This window comes from Heloderma suspectum, chromosome 7, assembly GCF_057233095.1.
Source record: "Heloderma suspectum isolate Gila_16-S chromosome 7, 16-S_ref, whole genome shotgun sequence".
NCBI classification, from domain to species: domain Eukaryota; kingdom Metazoa; phylum Chordata; class Lepidosauria; order Squamata; family Helodermatidae; genus Heloderma; species Heloderma suspectum.
This window is the reverse complement of record NC_139464.1, coordinates 70,429,602-70,450,083: the sequence shown is the minus strand read 5'-3', so window position 1 is coordinate 70,450,083 and position 20,482 is coordinate 70,429,602. Positions and strand designations below refer to the sequence as shown.

Genomic DNA, 20,482 nt, shown 5'->3' with positions numbered 1-20,482 from the left:
AGAAGAGGCAGGCTCACGCAGCGAGCCCAGCCGCGGATCCGCTCCCCAAGGATTAGCGAGCTGCCTGGCTAGAGTAGCGCAGCGAACTCCTCTCAGTACCCAACAGAGCCCCCTGGCGGGTTCCTCCGGCGTTGCACAGAGGGTGCGCGCTGTTGCGGGGCGCCGGCTTCGAGGGCTTTCCGGGCGGCGGCGGCGCCTGAAAGGGATGCTTGGGTTCGAAAGGCTGGCCGGCCAGAATACTGTTGCTGCCCGGGCAGGCCCTGGCTACGCTTTATATACAGAAGCCGTTCCCTCCTTCCCCAGCCTGGTGCCCTCCAGATGTGTTGGGCTGCAGTTTCCAGCCAGCATAGCCATTCTGGCGGGGAATACTGGGAGTTGCAGTCCAACGCAACTGGAGGGCACCAGGTTGGGGAAGGCTGGTCCAATTCATACCCCAAATCTCCTTCATTCTCACAGGCCAGGTGAAATGCAGAAGGAAGGTCTGTATATGCTGCAAGGAGCCTTGTGCATCTCTGTGCATTATGTACACACTTTAACGGTTTAAAACCCTGTTCTGGGGTATATTTAAGATTCAGTTGGGAAAAAAGTGTAACTGAAGAGCCCTTGTGGCTAACTTTTTATATCTCATAACCACCATAGAAATATCAACACAGATAATCACACATGCTTAAAAACAAAAAAGCAAAAGCATTTGACTCTTGGGCACACGTAGGCCCATTTTACAGCACACAGAACTAGTGAGCTGGCCAGAAAATGGGTGTTCCTAAGATCATATGTGTCCAGTCATGACAAAGAGGTTACATTTCTCCATGCCCTAAATGACTGTGCCCTAAAACAGTTGGTCGTGGGACCAACCAGAGGGGAGGCAACATTGGACTAAGCGGTGTTGGCCAGGACGTAGTACAAGATGTAAATGTTGTTTAAGCAATCTGAAACAGCGACCACAGTGCTATCAGATTTAATATATATTTAGGTGGAAAATTGCCCAGGAAATCTAGCACAGCCACATTTGATTTCAAAAGAGGAAATGTCTCTTAAATGAGGGAACTAGTGAAAAGGAAGTTGAAAGGGGAAGTCAGGAGGGTTAAATCCCTTCAAAATGCTTGGAGGTTACTCAAAACCACAATAATAGAAGCTCAGCTAAAATGTGTACTACAGATTAGGAAAGGCAGTAATGAGCAGCATCAAGGAAGCTATTAGAGAAAAGAAAGCTTCATTCAGAAAATGGAAGTCTTGCCCAAGTGAGGAAAACAAAAGGGAGCACAAGCTTGCACAAAGGCAATGCAAGCAGACAATAAGAGATGCAAAAAAGCATTTTGAAGATCATATAGCTAACAATATCAAGGCCAACAATAATTATTTAAATATATCAGAAGCAGGAAACCAGCTAGGGAGGCAGTTGGGACGTTGGATGACAGTGGAGTTAAAGAAGGAGTAAAGGAGGGCAAGGAGATTGCGGAGAAGCTGAATGAATTATTTTCATCAGTCTTCACTGCAGAAGATATAGGACAGATACTTCTGCCTGAACTGATGTTTTCAAGAAGAGTCTGAGGAACTGAGGCAAATAGTGGTGACAAAAAATGAAGTCCTCAAACTTATTGATAAACTGAAAGCAAATAAATCACTGGACCAAGATAGTATCCATCCTAGAGTTCTCAGAGAACTCAAATATGAAATTGCTCACCTTCTAACCAAAATATGCAACGTGTCCCTAAGATCAGCTTCTGTACCAAATGACTGGAAGATCGCCAGTGTAACACCAATTTTTAAAAAGGGATCTGGGGGGATCTGGGAAATTGCAGGCTGGTCAGCTTAACATCTAATTCCAGGTAAATTTATTTATTTATTTTATTTATTACATTTATATCCCGCCTTTTTTCCTCTTTAAAGAACTCAAGGCGGTGTACATAATTCTCCTCCTCTCCATTTTAGCCTCACAACAACAACCCTGTGAGGTAGGTTGGGCTGAGAGTCTGTGACTGGCCCAAAGTCACCCAGTGAGCTTCCATGGCTGAGTGGGGACTAGAACCCGGATCTCCCGACTCCTAGTCCAACACTCTAGCCACTACACCACACTGGCTGAAAGCATTATTAAAGATAAAATTAGTAAGCATATAGAAGAACAAGCTCTGCTGAAAAAGAATCAATACAGCTTCTGCAAAGGAAGTTCTATCTCACTAACCTTTTAGAGTTCTTTGACAATGTCAATAGACATGTAGACAGGGCAGATCCAGTAGACATTGTTTACTTGGATTTCCACAAGGCTTTTGACAAAGTCCCTCACCAAAGACTCCTGAGCAAACTTAGCAGTCATGGAATAAGCGGAAGGGTCCTCTTCTGGATCAGTAACTGGTTAAAGAACAGAAAGCAGAGAGTAGGAATAAATGGTAAATACTTCCAGTGGAGGGAAGTAAATAGTGGAGTCCCACAGGGATCTGTATTGGGACCAATGCTTTTCAACTTGTTCATTTATGAACTGGAATTAGGAGCGAGAAGTGAGGTGGCTAAGTTTGCTGATGACACCAAATTATTTAGGGTAGTTAAAACAAAAAGGGAATGTGAAGAGCTCCTAAAGGATCTCTCCAGCCTGGGACAATGGGCATCCAAATAGTGAATGTGGTTCAATGTAAGCAAGTATAAAGTGATGAATGTTCGGGCAAAAAATCCAAGCCTCAAGTTGGGACCTGAGCTGACCAAAACAGAGGTCTCGGGGTTGTGGTGGACAGCTCAATGAAAATGTCAACCCAGTGTGTGGCTGCTGTAAAAAAGGCAAACTCCATGTTAAGCATAATTAGAAAAAGAATTGAGAATAAAACTGCCAATATCTTACTGCCCTTATACAAATCTATGGTGCGACCACACTTGGAATACTGTGTCCAGTTTTGGTCACCACACCTAAAAAAGGACATTATAGAGCTTTAAAAAGTGCAGTAAAGGGCAACTAAAATGATCAAGGGGCTGGAGCCTCGCCCCTATGAGGGAAGGTTACGACAGCTGGGATTGTTTTGCTTGGGGAAAAAAGGAGGGTAAGGGGAGACATGATAGAGGTGTACAAAATTAAGCCTAGTGTGGAGAATGTGGATAGGGAGACTTTTTCTCCCTGTCACATAATACTAGAACCCAAGGTCATTGTATGAAGGTTATTGGTGGGAGATTCAGGACAGATAAAAGGAAGTACTTCTTCACACAGCGAATAGTTAAACTATGGGATTTGCTACAAGATGTAGTGATGGCCACCAACTTGGATGGCTTTAAAAGGTTAGAAAAATTTCTCGATAAATCTATCAATGGCTACTAGGCTTGAGGGCTATGTGCTACCTTGAGTATCAGAGGCGGTATGCCTATGTACACCAGTTGCTGGGGAACGTGGGCAGGAGGGTGCTCTTGCGGTCGTGTCTTGCTTGTGGGTTCCTGGTTGACAGCTGGTTGGCCACTGTGTAAATGGAATGCTGGACTGGATGGACCCTTGGTCTGATCCAGCATGGCTCTTATGTTCTTCAAATGGTGCACTGGCCTGTCCAGGCTGCAGCCGCATGCCATTTTAAATCTCAGTATTTTCTTTAGTATGAGAGGCAGCAAGCAAACCAGTCATCTAGCTAACTTTGCAGGGTGCTCAGCCATAGAGGGTATTACAGTGCAATGGGAATTGTTTGTAGAACAGGAGAATGTGCGTCCAAAGTTCTTTTGTGTGTCTGTGCGGACTCTCACCCACCCACCCACCCCCATGTAACTAATAGTGGTAACATTGGGGGAGGGGGTGCCAAAGTTGTGCCTTGCCTAGGGCACCAAAATACCTTGAGATGGCCCTGTGTAGTGGGGAAAAAAATTCAGTCCAAAATGAGTAGAATGCAACTTACTGATACATTTTAGTTCAAAGGGAGACTCCAGTGTGAAATTACTAAAGTTCATTTCTTGAAGGTGACTTTTAGATAAGGAACAGAGTGGAAACTGGGAATTGAAGTATTATCCCACTGGATTCTAAGCACTGCCATTTTTGACAACAGCCTTGTGCCCATTTATTTTTTTACATGCAGATAGCTTTATTTGACTCACATAGACAGCAGAAGGGCATTGTTGGCAGGGGATGGTGGGTATGCTTGAGGATGAACCCTTGATACAGAGCTGATATTAGGTCCTATAATCCTATTACCTGAAGGGGTATGGGGGCAGAGTTGGCATCTGGGTTTGCTGCAGGATGTAGTACTTGGGTTTTTGTGTTTGCTGTAATGCAGTTATCCCTCTATGATTACTATTAATCACTAACATGTGCATTGCCTTGTTGCCCTTTGGCTCCCTTTCTTCTCATTACTTCTTGTTTGATTTACCTGTAATATATTACTCCCATTTATTACATGTACTGAAAATATATTCTGGAGATGGCCAAAGGTTTGGGGACGAAGGTTAGAACAACAGCAAATTATGACAAGAGATGGACAGGTGGGGCAGGGAAGGTTTATAAAAGTGTGAAACTTTATGGGGAATCCCAAAATAGACTTCTATGTCCCCCACCATACAGCTCTTGACCATTAGGATATGCTCAAGGCAACATATTTTCTATGACAAGTTAAAGCCTCCTTAATTAAATCTCGAACTTCAAGGACGTAATCTGAATCAGGGTTTGATAGATCTTAGCTTAGTACTGGAATGTATTTTTAATACAAGGGCTCAAGCTGTAAAAATAAAAGGGGTTATACTGGGCATGTGGAGAATGCCCTTTCCACATCAGTGAGCAACACTACCTGGCCCCACATACCTGGGATTGAAGGCAAAGGCATCTGGGTTAAGCATGACCTCCAGGAAGTCTTCAGTCCCAGCATATTTAATTTTAGAAGCAACCCCCTGGCAAGGCTAGAAGGACTTCAGAATGAGAACCACCATCAGTCATGTGTTGTGAGCTTGAGGGTTATGTTAATTATCAAATACAACATTAATTTTTCATCTATTAATTGTTTGCTTAATGATCATGAAACTATTAGGTTACAATCTTGCAATGCTAGACAAAAAGCAAATAAAGAGACAATTGACTTGCATAATTCACATTTCTTAAATTTATTTCCGTCAGTTCTTAATATTATCCTCATAGAAGAGCAGATGGAATGTAACTGCTTCTGCTCTGCCAGCATTTCACAGTACAAGACCAAACACTGTCCAATACTCTACTGTACAAATAATCTACTGAACAGAAATACTGTATCCCTTATTGACAATTAATGAAAATGCCTTGAGAAGGGGTTAAAATGTGCTTCAAACTTTTCCAGCATTCCAAAAGGATCAATGGAAAACATGAGGATATGGTATATATCTTTTAAATTTTTCTTAAAATTACACAAACCTGGAATACAGGGTCCAAAGTAAGTAGTCCCTTTATGCAGGCCTTCAGAATAGAAGAAACTACTGTCAAACAATCACTTACATTTTTACTTTCATCAGTTACCAACTTTCGAAATCAAGTTATCCCTTGATTTGAGGGCAGAATGGAAGATACTTGTGTAGATAGTATTTCTTCCAAAATACAGCAGTATTTGGAAATGCAGCCATTTGATTTTATTTAGCTAGACATGTATTACAAACTTTAAAGAAGGAGTGCTATGTCGCAGGATTATTCCTTCAAATCAAAATGCTGGTAATGTAAGTGTTTTGCAAGTGACCACCAACAATGGAATTTTAGCTTGTTTAAAGCTGCAGTGTTGAATAGAAAAATTAAGACGCCTCCATTTTATGCTATCCAGCCAGTGACTATTGTGAACTTCAAAGGACACATCTGTGACAATTACTGGAGAAATAAAATAGGATTTTAATAGTGCTTATTGGCACAATTGGAGGTTGATGAGCAAGTCTTTCAATCAATAATAATATGCAAATAGATGGAATGAAGCCTTTGCCAAACATCCAAGATGACTGCAACATGTAATTAGCTGATCTCAGAATAGAATCTTAAACATCAGCTCTCTGAAACATCCTTTATATAGAAAACACTGAAACCACCACGAAAGGAAAAACAAACTTCAATCTCAAAACATACCACAAATTTTCTAGGTCTTAATTAACTCTTTATATGCCACACCCACATTCTCACAATTTTGAATAATTACTCTCAATTACTTTTTATTAAATGCTTCTAGCAAACGCAGCAAGTGCAGAAAAAGATTGATGATGTCCAAATAGAGGTTGATTGCAGCCAATATGTATTCTTCAGGGGAGAGTTTGTGCATCAGCAGATGAGTGTCATAGATGATGAATCCACAGAACAGAAGGGCTCCTGCAGCAGCAAATACCAGCTCTACTACTTCACTATAGAAAAAGAGCTGTAAGCAAAGTATATGCACAGAAAAAGGTTTAGTATCAATTTATTTCATAAAAGCACATCAAAAATCAGATTTATCCATCACAGAACCATAATTAAAAATGTGTTGTGTGCTTACAGAAAAGTTGTATCTGCACACAAGGTAGTTTTTTGGATTTTATATATAGGTAATTCCTGAGACTTTAGTATTTTCCTATTCCCAGAAACATAAGGCATTGTCACATCCTCCTATGTCACTGTTCCTATAGTAGGACTGCTCTTCTAAGACGACAAGACTGAATTCACTTCAGGTCTTCATGTCCCAATTGCACTGCAACTGCAATTTAAGTTTTATAGGATCTCTTCTTTAGAGAATAAAGTTAAACACATTGAGGATATTACTGTCCTAAGGTTTCAAAGCCAGGACTGAACATTCTACCTCTGTAGAATTCTTCAGTCATAAGAATGAGACATTCTGAAAGAGTGAAGTTAAGCCCTTTACTACCTGTGTTTCTTAGTTTATTTTTAAAAATCTCCTAGATTCACAGACCTAGGATTTTCCTAAATAAATAAATTATTTAGCTGGTAAAGCTCAATTCCCTCCATTGGTTTCAATGGGAGGAAATTTGCTTTTAATAAACTCAATCAGGGGATGGGGGAAGAAAAACAGAAATGCCTCCCTTTCTGATGTTAGAACTCACTACAGCAGAAGGTAGGATTACTCTCTTAGTTTTTCTAATTCAAGATATTTCAAATTGTTAACATAAATGTCCAGCAAGTTTTAATTATCCAGTACTTTCTCAATATTAATTATAAGTATGACCTCTTACCCTTAAAAAGCTTGCCAGGAGAAGAATCCATAAAGAAGCAAATAGCCTGTGAACACATATCTGTGGATTAATTTTCTTTCCTTTTGTTTAAATTGTATTTTCATACTACATTGAAAAATGCCGGATACCTACAGTTTCTGTACATGCATATTATAAAATGTACACTAAGTTTTTATTATTTATTTATTATTTAATTTATTAATCGCCCATCTGGCTGGTCACCCAGCCACTCTGGGCGATGTACAACATACAATAAAACAATAAAATTCTACAATAAAAACATTTAAAACATTAAAAAGGCCCTCGCCCTTGTCCCCACCAGTCTAGCTGTCCTGGCTGATGGGACAGAGAGAAGGCCATCCGAGGCTGATCTTGTTAAGCGGCCTGTCTGGTGCTGCTGGAGGCACTCCTTAAGATAGGCTGGGCCGGAACCACGGTCCAGGAGGATACCATGGTCAACGGTATCAAAAGCCGCTGAGAGGTCGAGGAGAACAAGGAAGGAGCATTCACCCCTATCCAGAGCCCTTCTCATATCATCTACCAAGGCAGCCAAGGCCATTTCTGTCCCATGCCCAAGCCTGAAGCCCGACTGAAATGGCTTCATTTACCATTACTTGCTATCACCATTATAGTAATGACAAATCACACATGCCTGAATGCTGCAATCCCCTTGATTTTTCTGGCAGGAACTCAACCAACTGCATATAAGCAATGCAGCTGCCCTAGGCTTTTCCACAGGGCAGCTCTTGATAGAAATCACCATCACTGTATATTATTCCAGCATGACACCGTAATGTATTGATCTCTAGGAGTACCCAAATGTTACTTTTTTTTGTAGATCAGTTACAGAAACCTCATCAACTTATTCCTATGGGTTGTTTAATATGGGGATTTGAAAGTAACCTACCCTGCTCCAAGTTTGCTGAAATCCCTTTTGGACTGCAAAGTGTATATAGTGAGCGCCAGAAACACAGCAGTGGTTAGAATAAAGGCTTGGAGGACAACAGATACTTCATAGAAAGTCACTATAGGAAAACAAAGTAAATGTTAGTTTGGCCTAAGCTAACATAGGCATCATGCTCACATTTTTCATATTTAAAACTGGTATTTTATCAGCTACGTCTGGTGCACATTAGTAACTATGCACACATTTAGGGTGCAATCCTATACATGGTTAGACAGAAAAAAGTCCTACAACTCCCAGCATTCCCCAGTCAGCATGCCTGGCTAGGGAGTGCTGGAAGTTGTAGGACTTTTTCAGTCTAAACATGCATTGGATTTCACCCTTATTCTGGGAAATAGGCCACTCGAGGTCTCCATTCTAAATCCAAGAATAACCACGTCGATTTCTAGAGACTGTAAGAGTAATGTGCACGTTTTAGCATTCTTAGTGTACAGACTCTGTTCTATTAATACTTTGGGGAGAGCTGTACTCAAATCATCCAATTCTCTTGCTCATTTTGATAGGAAGAGGCTAATAGAAGAAAAGTCAAATCTGGCTTCCATTGCCTGCCTCTAACGTTCTGCTAAGTGAAGTTCAACATTATGATCTTTCCTCAAGGCTTGACTTTTTGGTAAAATAGCTGCCTCAATGGTATAGATACATCACGCAAGCACACTTCCACCTCTATGGTGGCAAGGGCATGGTTACCTGGCTCCCCCTAATCTCCTATTAGACAAAGTCACTATGCAAAAGCACCCCCAAATTTGGAGGGACATGCAGCCTCCAAATCAACACAGATCATAATGTTAGCATAAGGGGGCCACAATTTGGCTTGATCTTGGTAGCCAGCCAAAAATGTGTGGTCATCACCAGCCCTGGCTCTCCTGCAGCTTGGTAGAATCACCTCTCCTCCACTGCATTGGGCTTCGGAGGCATTCAGAATCAGCTAGAAGTCTTGCTGCTTGGGAACGCCTCTGAAAGCTCAGCATGACTGAAAGGAGAAGCTCCCTTTCCTTCTTCTAGGCTCAGGCAAAGGGCAGGGCTCCACACCTGCAGTTTCACTGGGCTTTGGAAGTGCTCTGAAGCAGCAAGAAGCCCAGTTCAAGGTCAAAGATGAGCCCCTGCCCCTCTCCTGCAGCACCTGCCAGGTTAGAAGAGATGCTCTTCACTGGCAAGGATATTTCTGTGGCCCTCTCTGCTGACAATTACAACTCAGTTGGCAGTTACAGCCAGCAACACAGTGGTTCTTCCTTTCCCTATCAGTCAGTGCCAGCTCCAGGTTTTGGGGGGCCCTTGGGCAAAATACCTGCAATAGGCCCTCTCCCTCAGTGAGTCTACCTTCTTACTACCATTGTTACCATCTCCTATTGCTCTGCATCTTTCTCTCTCATCATTGCTACTACTTGCTTGATAGGCAGAGAGACAGGGAGCAAATAGGCAGTGGCATCTACTGAAGAAGAGGGTGCAAGGCTAAAGAGGAGGAGCAAGTCGGGGGGGGCTGTTTTCAGTGGGTCCCTTCTGGGGTGTGGGTCCTCAATCACGCCTATCCTTGAAGCTGGCCCTGTGGTTTATATGATAAGGATGAATATTTACCTGTAATAGCAACGGTCAGTGCTTCTAAAAGGGTCTGTGAAAAATAAAAGCAATGATCATCTAAAGCCATCACTATGGCAGAAACACTCAGCTATCCCAAACAAAAGAGCTCAGATGCATTCACAGAAGCAGAGCTATAGCCAACACTGAAGAGGTGAGAAAGGACCTTCTTATGGGCTCAGTGAGTAACCACTGGAGCTGTTAGATTGGGTCCCATGTACTTCTCAGCTGAGAAATACATTTATTTCAAATCAGATAGAACTGGATTAAGGAAAACTGGGTTCCCTTCATCTGTCCCTTCCTCTACCTAGAACTGCTTTCCCCAACCTAGTACCCTCCAGATGCTTTGGACTACAACTCCCATAAACCCCAACCAGAAGAGCCAATGGCCAGGGATGATGAGAGCTGTTGTTCAAATCACTGGAAGGCATCATATTGGGGAGGGCTGGCCTAAAGATTACGCCAGACAATGGGCTGTATCCAAAGTCAGACTAAAGACCCTTTCATTTCAGTTGGTCTCCTCTAAGTCACACTAACATTGGATACAACCCAATGCATTATAAGCAATTTCACACCAGCATTAAATACAGCCTTTATGCTTGCACTGGTATGATCAAAACCACTTCTTTTTTGAATACGAGGTATTGGCTAGGATTGTGTCTGGAAGCCAAAAGATTTTCTTCCTTCTGCATGAAAAGTTACCCCACTGTACATGTTTGAAGAGTATGCAGAAGGAAACAGGGTATACATCATTTCCAAAAAGTACAGCATGTTTCACAGATATCTGTTAAAAGGATTTTCATGTATAAGTGATATTGACAGAAGCCTAGTAGAAGAAAAGACAATTGCAATAAAATATTTTAAGGGGCTAGGGGAAGATTGGGAGTACAATAAAATAAATTTAACCCCCAGAGTATCTGCAACTATGTTTATGTTTACAGAAAGGACCAAGAGACTAAATGCATGTTATGCAAATACTTACAAATCCAAAGAGAAGATATAAATTAACTGGATGCTGATGTCTGTACAGAGTTAATGCCACAATCACAACCAAAGAACCAAGCAAGGATACCAGAAGTAAAGCAGGGCTGTAAGGTTTAACAGAGAACATACCTAACATTAGCCGGGGGGGGGTGGGGGTATATCCTTTTCCAGCATCTTTTGTTATAATGTAACATAAACTAAGCGTCCATTAAACAATTTTGTAGATGTTTAAAATGCTTAAATATGTCCATAATGAATGAGGTTAGAGACATGCTTACTGGTCATACAAAATTAAAACATTTATTTGTGGAAAGCTGCCACTATTTCAGATATTAAATCCTCAACCCTTAAATAAAGAGCCATGTTCATAGTAACAATTTATTCCTGGATGAAGTCTATTATTTATTTATTTATTGCATTTCTATACCTCCCCGTGGCCGAAGCTCTCTGAGTGGTTTACATAAGTTAAAGCGTTAAATACAATATAAAAAGTTTTAAAGCCATTTACAAAAAAGTGCATAAAAACACACATACAATATACACAAACAACATATAACTAAAAACAACATTGATCAGTTAGAGAACATAGATAGGTTTCATTCAGGGACACAGCTGAGGGAAAGAAATCTACCCACAACACTCAATGGAAGTCATTGAGTTGTACAGGAGGTGAATGGGCTGCAATTCAGGATACCTTCAGGTCAGGAGCAAAACCTGCTCTTTGCCCCTGACACAAGATTCACCATTATAAGGGCTAGGTGAGAGTCAAATCAATGGTGTCCATAAGAGAAGTGAATGGGTGCCATTCACCTGGATGAGAAGAAATGAACAGTTCCTCTCAGAAACTTAGGTGGGACCAAAATCTTCTCTCCCCCATTCCCCTTGAACACGACACTGCCTAGGGCAGATCCCAGTTCTGCCTAGTCCAAATATATCTAACTTGAAAGAATATCAACAGTGTCCCTCAGAACAGTGGCTCCATTCATGCCTATGGGCAGAACATTCTGGCTGCCATGCATTAAGTGGTGAGGAGTTTCCATAGCCCAGCCCGTCAGTGCTGCAAGGAGGGAAACCTGCTCTCCCCTCCATACTTTTTTTTTTAATGGAAGTTCATGTCTCCCTGCCAGGGATAACTCTCACACAGTGTTGTTCTTGCTGATGAAAAGAAGCTCAGGTCCAGCACATAACAAGCTTCTCGCTCTCACTCACAACAACTATTGTATATTAAAAAGTGGGAGGAAATACTGTGCAATTGGATTCACTTAAAAGACTCTACCTTTCATGTACAAATGTCCGAATTGTGTTGGAGTACAAAAAAGCTGCAGAGGTCACCGTGGTCAAGAAAATCTGAACTGAAAGTATACTGTAGACTTTTCGCAGAAAAGCTAAGATATGGGAAACAAAACATACCAATTTAGTTTAGTCACTGCTTAATTTCCTTTTAAGACTTTACCCCAGAATAGAGATGTGAAGGCCTGGAAAAAACTGGACAAATTGGGGGGGGGGGGGGAGTTCTTTCCTGGGTTTTTTCCCTGAGGACCATTTTTGTTTTTTTCTGGAAAATTGAACAACTTTGGATTATGAAGTATTTTTTTTTTAGAAGTATTTATATATTGTTACCCAGCCTTTACTCCAAAATTATTTCTAAAAACTATGTAATAAGAACACTTTTATAGAAAGACTAGAGATGTAAAGTGTCTGGAAATAATGAAGCCATGGGTAATTTTAAAAAATCCTCTTCCCAGCATAGTCCGTTCTTTCATTCCTTATTAAAATTACTGATCTAAAGCATAATTTACTGATAGACATTTATGCTCAGTTCCCCAACATGTCAGTAGAGTCACCATTGTGCATTCTTGACAGCCTGGGTTTTGTTCTATATTTTTGTTCTATGTGCTTCTGATGCCGTAGCAGTCATATAATGTACTTCTAATCTAGTCAGACAAGAATTACACATTTACTAACTGAATTTGCTATAAAGTTTTAAAATATAATGATACATTTTATGAGCAAACTAAGTCATACATAAAATAACTTTAGAAACAGAAAGGCTGCTTTATGTTCCTAAAGTAGCCCTCCCCAATCTGGTGCCCTCCGGATGTTTTCAACTACAGTGCCCAGCATTCCTGACCATTGGCCATACCACCTGAGGCTGATGAGAGCTGAAGTCCAAAATATCTGGAGGGCACTAGATTGGGAAAGACTGTCTTAAAGCAACTAAGGGCGCAGTCCTATGCACATTTAGACAGAGAAAAGGCCTACAACTCCCAGCATGCCCCAGCCATAAGTGACCTTACGTGACTTTAGATCTGTAAAGAGTTCTAAACAAGTAAGCATTGCTTATTTTTCAATTTTCCCAAAATTTCTGGAAAAAAACATTTTTTCCCATGGCCTCAAAATCTCTGGAAATTTTATATCTCTATCCCAGACTCAAGTGTTAATAAGGAAAAAAGAATGTGTATTTTGAGCGAAGCATAGAAATGCACAAGAAAGAAAATGTAAATCAAACCTGAAGAAAAAAAGAATTTTAATAATATCCACTAGAATGACTAGTTGCCATTAACAGCCTTGTCCTCCATGAATTTGGCTGGCTGGTGAACACTGGGAGCTGTATGACTTCTTTCTGTTGAAACATGCAAAGGATTGTGCCTGGAGGGAGCAATCCTGTGGCCACTAGACACTGTCTAGAGGGCCATAGGATTGTTTGGTTTCTGGGAATGGAGGTCAGAGCCAAGGCTCCAAACTTGGTTCTCAGAAATTACGCTCCCCACCCTCTCCCCCTTGTAGCTGGCACAGTTCTCTCTGCACTGGCTATGTCTTTGCACTCAGAAACAGGGCATGCAGACTGGGAAAAGGGGGCCGCCCCAGAAGCGGGGATGGGAGGAGACCGCGGAAGTTGCTTTACGCAGCTTCCTATCTGCTCTCCAGGCCCTTCCCTCCCCGAAGCTGCACCTAGATGGGTGAAATCGTCTGGGCAAAAATGCAGGGAGGCTGATGCATGGAGGAGAGGATTCCCTCCGTGCTCCAGCTGCCCTGCATAGGATAGTCAACAGCCTCCAATTTCAGAGGCTGGCAACTATCCAGATAAGACTGTGCCCTAAGTCTCTTTTAAAGCCTTCTCAGTTGGTGGCTATCACTTATGGTAGTAAAGTCCATAGTTTAACTATGCGTTATGTGAAGTACTTCCTTTTATCCGTCTGGAAATTCCCATCACCCAGGTTCATTGTATGATCCCAGGTTCTAGTATTATGAGAGTGAGAAAAAACTTCTCCCTACATACTTTCTTCACACCATACATAATTTTGTACACCTCTATCATGTCTCCCCGTAATTCACTTTTCTAAGCTAAACATTCTCCTTTTCTCATAGGGGACTTGCTCTAGCCCCTTAAACATTATGGTTTCCCTTTTCTGCATCTACACAGTGTTCCAAGTGTGGTCACAACATCGATTTATATAAGAGCAGTACGATATTGGCAGTTTTATTTTAAATTCCTTTTCTAATTATGTCCAACATGGAATTTGCCTTTTTTACAGCAGTTGCACACTGGGTCAACATTTTCATTAAGCTATCACCCATAACCCCAAGATCTCTTCCTTGGTCAGGCACTGTTGGCTCAGATCCCATCACCATATACATAACGTTGGGATTTTTTTTGCCCCAATGTGCATTACTTGCTTACACTGAACTCCATTTACCATTTTAATGCTCATTCTCCCAGTTTGGAGAGACCCTTTCGGAGCTTTTCGCAGTCCCTTTCTGTTTTAACCACCCTAACTAATTTGGTGTCATAAGCAAACTTGGCCACCTCACTGCTCATTCCTAATTCCAGTTCATTTATGAACAAATTAAGAAGCACCAGTCCAAATACAGATCCTTGGGGGACCCTACTGTCTAGGGGTGGAGAAGATGTGGACCTCCAGAGGTTGTTGGATTGCAACTCTCGGGAGACCCAGCCAGCATAACCAATGGTGCAGGATGATGGGAGTTGAAGTCCAACATCTGGAGGTCCACATGTACCCCATCCCTAGGCCTAAATTGACTACAACACAGGGTTGCCACAAGACACTTGCTGAGCCCCCTCACCGTATCAAGATGTTAACTGGGCCACATCGTAGGGTTGTTATAAGCTGCTCTGACCCCCTCCCCAGTAGGGGCATAATATCTTTCAGCCTCACCTCCAACCATCTGCAAGGTGGGAACAATAGCACTGGACAGTTCTTCTCTTCCTCCTAGCACAGGAAGCATTATCTGCACAGCTAATTTATTTTATTTATTTATTATTAAATTTATTAATCGCCCATCTGGCTGGTCACCCAGTCACTCTGGGCGATGTACAACATACAATAAAAACAGTTTAAAACAATAAAATTCTACAATAAAAACATTTTCTAAAATACCCTAACCCACCCCAAATGCCTGCCTGAACATCCACGTTTTTAATGCACGACGGAAGCTCATTAAAGAGGGGGCATGACGGAGTTCCCTAGGGAGGGAGTTCCACAGAGTGGGGGCCACCACAGAAAAGGCCCTCTCCCTCGTCCCCACCAGTCTAGCTGTCCTGGCTGATGGGACAGAGAGAAGGCCATCCGAGGCTGATCTTGTTGAGCGGCCTGTCTGGTGTTGCTGGAGGCTGGGCCGAAACCATATAGGGTTTTAAAGGTCAAAACCAACACCTTGAATTTGGCCCGGAAAACAACTGGTAACCAGTGCAACTCTTTCAGCACTGGAGTGATGTGATATCTCCGGCGGCTGCCTTTAATCAGGCGAGCCGCCGCGTTCTGTACCAGCTGCAGCTTCCGAACCGTCTTCAAGGGTAACCCCACGTAGAGCGCATTACAGTAGTCTAAACGAGAGGAGACCAGGGCATGTACTACCAATGGGAGCAGATGGTCGGGAAGGAAGGGGCGCAGCCGCCGTATCAGATGGAGTTGATACAGCGCTGTCCGGCTCACAGCTGACACCTGAGCCTCCATGGACAGCTGGGAGTCCAAAATGACCCCCAGGCTGCGGACCTGGTCTTTCAAGGGTAGCCGTACCCCATTCAACACCAGGTCAACATCCCCCAGCCTCCTCTTGTCTCCCACCAAAAGTACCTCGGTCTTGTCAGGGTTCAGCTTCAGCTAAGAAACCAAAAACTCAAGACAATTCACACTAGATACCCTGACTGTCTGTCTGGCTTGGCTTCTACTTCGGGCGTGGGGGGCGCTCCTGCCACATCACTGAAATAACAGAAGTTGTGGATACTTCCATTTTGTCCTGTGAGCAGCTGCGGCTTCTACAGCTTACTGCACAGAGGCGTATATACCCAGGCAACTGCTGTATTTATGAAAGATATTGCTGGGGAGGCTTCCAGCCCAGGCGCCTGGGAAGTCGTGGGAACGGGCAGCGATCTGGAGCCAAGCCAGGCCGGAGGAGCTTGTACCGGGCGACGGAGAAGAAGTGGGGGGGGGGCGAGGAGGCCAGGCCGCGGCGGAGCGGGGCTCTTTACCCATGCGGATGTGCACGCTGGCCGAGGCCACGTTAGTGCCATAGTTGAAATCGTCCTCGATGGATGTCCTCGGGTAGCACGGACTCTCGGCGGCCATCATCCCGGCCGCTTTGGGCTCCGCGGCGACGCCCCTCGCGCTCTGGCGACGGCCGTTTCGCCAGACGACGGTCGCTTCCGGGCGAGCGCCTTTAAACCGATCGCGGAGAGCGTCGATCGCCCCGCCCGGCCTCGGCTCGCGCTCGCTGGAGGCTCGGCTTTCCGGCCTCCTCTCCGCCGGCCGCGGCGTTGTTGTGACGCCACCTCCGACCAATGGCTGTGCTCGCCGGCGCGAGTAGCGAGCGAGGCGCTGGATGGGGCGGCTGGTCGCTGCTCCGTTGTCCTCGAAGCCGGCGATGGGAGACGCGACGCGACGCGACGCGAATCCCGCCCCTGCGCCCTAAAGCACGGGCCGCGCGAAACCGTGACTGGCGCCCCTGCGTAAAATTCCCAGGGTCGGAACCGCGGCTCTGAGAAGAAGGATCGCTTTGCCGGCCTCACTTATCCGTTTAGGCCTGTACAAAACGTATAAACTCCCTTCCTCCGCAAGCGACCCCAGGGCGGTGCACGCAACATTAAGAACGAGCACGTCCAACGTAAAAAGCATTCAATTAAACACTTCGAGACGAAACATCTGCAGCCCTATACATCTCTACTCAGAAGCAAGCCCACTGAGTTCAGTGGGGCTTACTCCTAGGTAAGTGGGGATAGCAGCTTTTTGGATTACAACTCCCAAACACGTTTGTACCCGTTTGTACTGGCTAGGGCTGATGGGACTTGTAGTAAAAAACATCTGGAAGGCCCCAGATTGGGAAAGCCTGGGGTGTGGCATTGCAACTGCAGTCTAGGAAAGTTCTTTTTCTCAGAATAGCTACAACGTTAACCATATTTACCAGGGAGTAAATCACATTGGACACAGCAGGAATTACTTCTGAGGAAATACATTTAGGATGAGGTTGAACATAATAGGCAGACCTGGTCTCACCTAACAAGTACTGAAGGAATGGTAATGTGACTTCAGCTATGTGCATAGTAAAAGGCAGAGGAAAGAAATGGTGGTTCAGCTATTAAATAAGGATGGCAAAACGATAACAGATGACAAAGAAAAGGCAGAGGTGCTCAATTCTTACTTTGGCTCAGTCTTCTCCCAAAAGAGGGTCTATGACCCCCCTGGCAAAGGCGAAGTACGGGCTGAAGGGGCAGGATTGCAGCTTGAGATCGACAGGCATATGGTCAAGGAACACCTAATTACTTTGAATGAGTTCAAATCTCCAGGGCAAGATGAACTGCATCCTAGAGTAATAAAGGAACTGGCAGAAGAACTCTCAGAACCGCTGTCTATTCTCTTTGAGAAATCAGGGAGGACGGGGGAAGTGCCAGATGACTGGAGCAGGGCTAATGTCCCTATCTTCAAAAAGGGTAAAAAAAGAGGAACCTGGGAACTACAGACCAGTCAGTCTGACATCAATCCCTGGGAAAATTCTGGAGCAGATGATAAAGCAATCCATCTGGAAGCACCTTGAAAACAATGCCGTGATTACTCGAGGCCAACATGGATTTGTCAAAAACAAGTCCTGCCAGACGAATCTGACCTCATTTTTTGATCAAGTAACCTCCCTTGTGGACTGTGGGAATGCTGAAGACATCATATACCTCGACTTCAGCAAAGCGTTCGACAAAGTGCCCCATGATATCCTGATGAGCAAACTGGCTCAAAGTGGGCTAGATGAAACAACGATCCGGAGGATCCACGGCTGGCTACAGAATCGGACTCAAAGAGTGCTTATCAATGGGACCTTCTCAAACTGGGGAGAGGTAATGAGTGGGGACCAGAGGGCTCAGTCCTGGGCTCGGTGCTCTTCAACATTTTTATTAATGACTTGGAGGAAGAGGTGCAGGGAATGCTGATACAATTTGCAGATGACACAAAATTGGACAGGATAGCTAATACTTTGGAAGACAGGAACAAACTTCAAAGTGATCTGGATAGACTGGAGTACTGGGCAGAAAACAACAGAAAGACATTTCATAGGGATAAATGCCAAGTTCTGCACCTAGGAAAAAGAAACCAAATGCACAGTTACAAGATGGGGGATATGTGGCTCAACAACACGACAAGCGAGAAGGATCTTGGAATTGTTGTTGATCACAAGCTGAATATGAGCCAACAATGGGATGTGGCTGCAAAAAAGGCCAATGCTATTTTGGGCTGCATTAATAGAAGCATGACTGAAGGCAAAAGGAGAAGGAGACGGCAGAGGATGAGATGGCTAGATAGCATCACCGATGCAATGAATATGAACTTGAGCACACTCCGGGAGAGAGCGCAGGACAGGAATGCCTGGCGTGCTATGGTCCATGGGGTCACGAAGAGTCGGACGCGACTCAACGACTGAACAACAACAATAGAAGCATAGCTTCCAAATCCCAGGAAGTACTAGTTCCCCTCTACTCAGCACTGATTAGGCCTCATCTGGAGTACTGTGTCCAGTTCTGGGCACTACACTTTTAAGAACGATGCAGACAAACTGGAGAGGGTTCAGAGGAGGGCAACAAAGATGATCAGGGGACTGGAAACAAAGCCCTATGAAGAGAGACTGAAAGAACTGGGCATGTTTAGCCTTGAGAAGAGAAGACTGAGGGGAGATATGATAGCACTCTTCAAGTCCTTGAAAGGTTGTCACAGAGAGGAAGACCAGGATCTCTTCTTGATCATCCCAGAGTGCAGGACACGGAATAATGGGCTCAAGTGACAGGAAGCCAGATTCCGGCTGAACATGAGGAAAAACTTCCTGACTGTTAGAGCAATACGACAATAGAACCAATGACCTAGGGAGGTGGTGTGCTCTCCCACACTGGAGGCGTTCAAGATGAGGCTGGACAGCCATCTGTCAGGGATGCTCTGACTTGGATTCCTGCATTGAGCAGGGGGTTGGACTCGATGGCCTTGTAGGCCCCTTCCAACCCTAATATTCTATGATTCTTTGTGACAATAGACACTGTCACAACCAGAATTCATACTAGCAAAAACTGTATCATCAAGAATTCTATTTGTATATATTTCCACATAAGAACATAGAATCATAGAGTTGGAAGGGTCCTTCGAGATCATCTAGTCCAGCTCAATGCAGGCTCTGCAATGTAGGATGCAGTTACAGCATCCCTAACAGTTGGCCATCCGGCATCTACTTAAATACCTCCAGCGAAAGAAGAACCCAACACCTCCCTAGGTAGTCTATTTCACTGCTGAACAGCCCTCTCTGTTGAGGAAGTTACTTCCCTGCAACTTCCTATTACTGGATAGGTTCTGCTCTCTGGAGCAACAGGGAACAACTCTGCTCCATTTTCTGCATGACAGCCTTCAGAGTTACTAAAGCGGAAATCTCATGGCTCCGGTACTTTTAATCAAAAAATACAATTCAGTGCTAAGCAAAGTAGCAAATCAGAAAACAGTCATTGATTGCTTTTTGTGTGGCCACTTCATAAACCCGAGATAATGTTCATTATTTAATTTATGAGAAATGGGATTCATAGCTCATAAATTCAAGACAATCACTTTCTCTCAGCTGAGTTGGTAAGACATGTCTACCCCTTTTTGATGTTACATTAGCTCCTAATTATAGGAGAAAATTCTCAATATAACATTTCAGAAATATTGACATCAATAAGTACAACTGCTATGAATATATACATCACTTTAAATGTAATTATATAGCACCATCAGTGTGCACCGGGGCTTTGTAAAGTCCCCACCCTGTGGAGTTTAAACCACGAGACAAGAGGAAAGGGAGGAAAATGGAGGTAAGGATAAACGGGAAGAATATGCATCTATGAGCTTTTCGAGATGAGGCTGTTTAAGCAGCTGTTTCTACTTCTGGTTTTCTTGCAGAATTAAGCTTAATTGGGGCATGGACTATGTAAGTGCAGCATGGACTAAAGGGGTTATGCCAAAAAAGATTACAGAAAAAGTGGGTTTTGATAAAGGATTTGAAGGAAGTAGGAGAACCGCATCACACTGAGTGTTCTATTTAACGACGTTTCCCTTTCATCACAATCTGAACAGTCTCGGAAAGCCCTGTGTTTCTGGAGAGCCAAGGTTCTATCACCATTTTTTGTGTGCCCCCTAGCATTTATTATGATGATGGTCATGATGATGATAATGATGCCAAAGCTCTCTGGGCAGGTTACAAAAGATTTTAGATTCCACATGGTTCCACTATGCCTGAAAACATGAGCTAGCAGGGATCTAGCTGCAGAGGACAAATCAAAAGGTAAGTTTCCCTGCTGAAACTCTCTATTGATATGGACAAAGGAGTGGCCTC

At 43.6% G+C, this 20,482-nt stretch overlaps 1 protein-coding gene and 1 long non-coding RNA gene across 2 annotated transcripts in view; one reads left to right on the top strand and one right to left on the bottom strand.

Moving 5' to 3' along the window:
- Positions 1–5,033: 5,033 nt before the first annotated feature.
- On the bottom strand, positions 5,034–16,300 carry TMBIM4 (transmembrane BAX inhibitor motif containing 4). The gene is made up of 7 exons (XM_084810572.1): positions 16,125–16,300; positions 11,910–12,018; positions 10,632–10,737; positions 9,650–9,683; positions 8,021–8,138; positions 7,114–7,159; positions 5,034–6,305 (listed from the first exon to the last, which is right to left on the bottom strand). The coding sequence occupies exons 1-7, from the start codon at positions 16,222–16,224 to the stop codon at positions 6,099–6,101; spliced, it is 720 nt and encodes a 239-aa protein (XP_084666698.1). The 5' UTR covers positions 16,225–16,300; the 3' UTR covers positions 5,034–6,098.
- LOC146339927 (uncharacterized) overlaps positions 16,066–20,482 on the top strand; it is a 17,519-nt gene continuing 13,102 nt past the window's right edge. The window contains exon 1 of the long non-coding RNA XR_014784407.1: positions 16,066–16,857. This is a non-coding gene — a long non-coding RNA (uncharacterized LOC146339927). The remainder of the gene's footprint in view (positions 16,858–20,482) is intronic.

What these genes read in the sequence shown, in the direction of transcription:
- TMBIM4 (XM_084810572.1), bottom strand. Translation starts at nt 16,224, where the DNA reads ATGATGGCCGCCGAGAGTCCGTGCTACCCGAGGACATCCATCGAGGAC. An exon ending in CAGCGTGCACATCCGCATGG is followed by an intron (nt 12,019 to 16,124) that starts GTAAAGAGCCCC and finishes CCCATATCTTAG; the next exon opens with CTTTTCTGCGAAAAGTCTAC. An exon ending in TTCAGCAAACTTGGAGCAGG is followed by an intron (nt 7,160 to 8,020) that starts GTAGGTTACTTT and finishes ATGTGTTCACAG; the next exon opens with GCTATTTGCTTCTTTATGGA.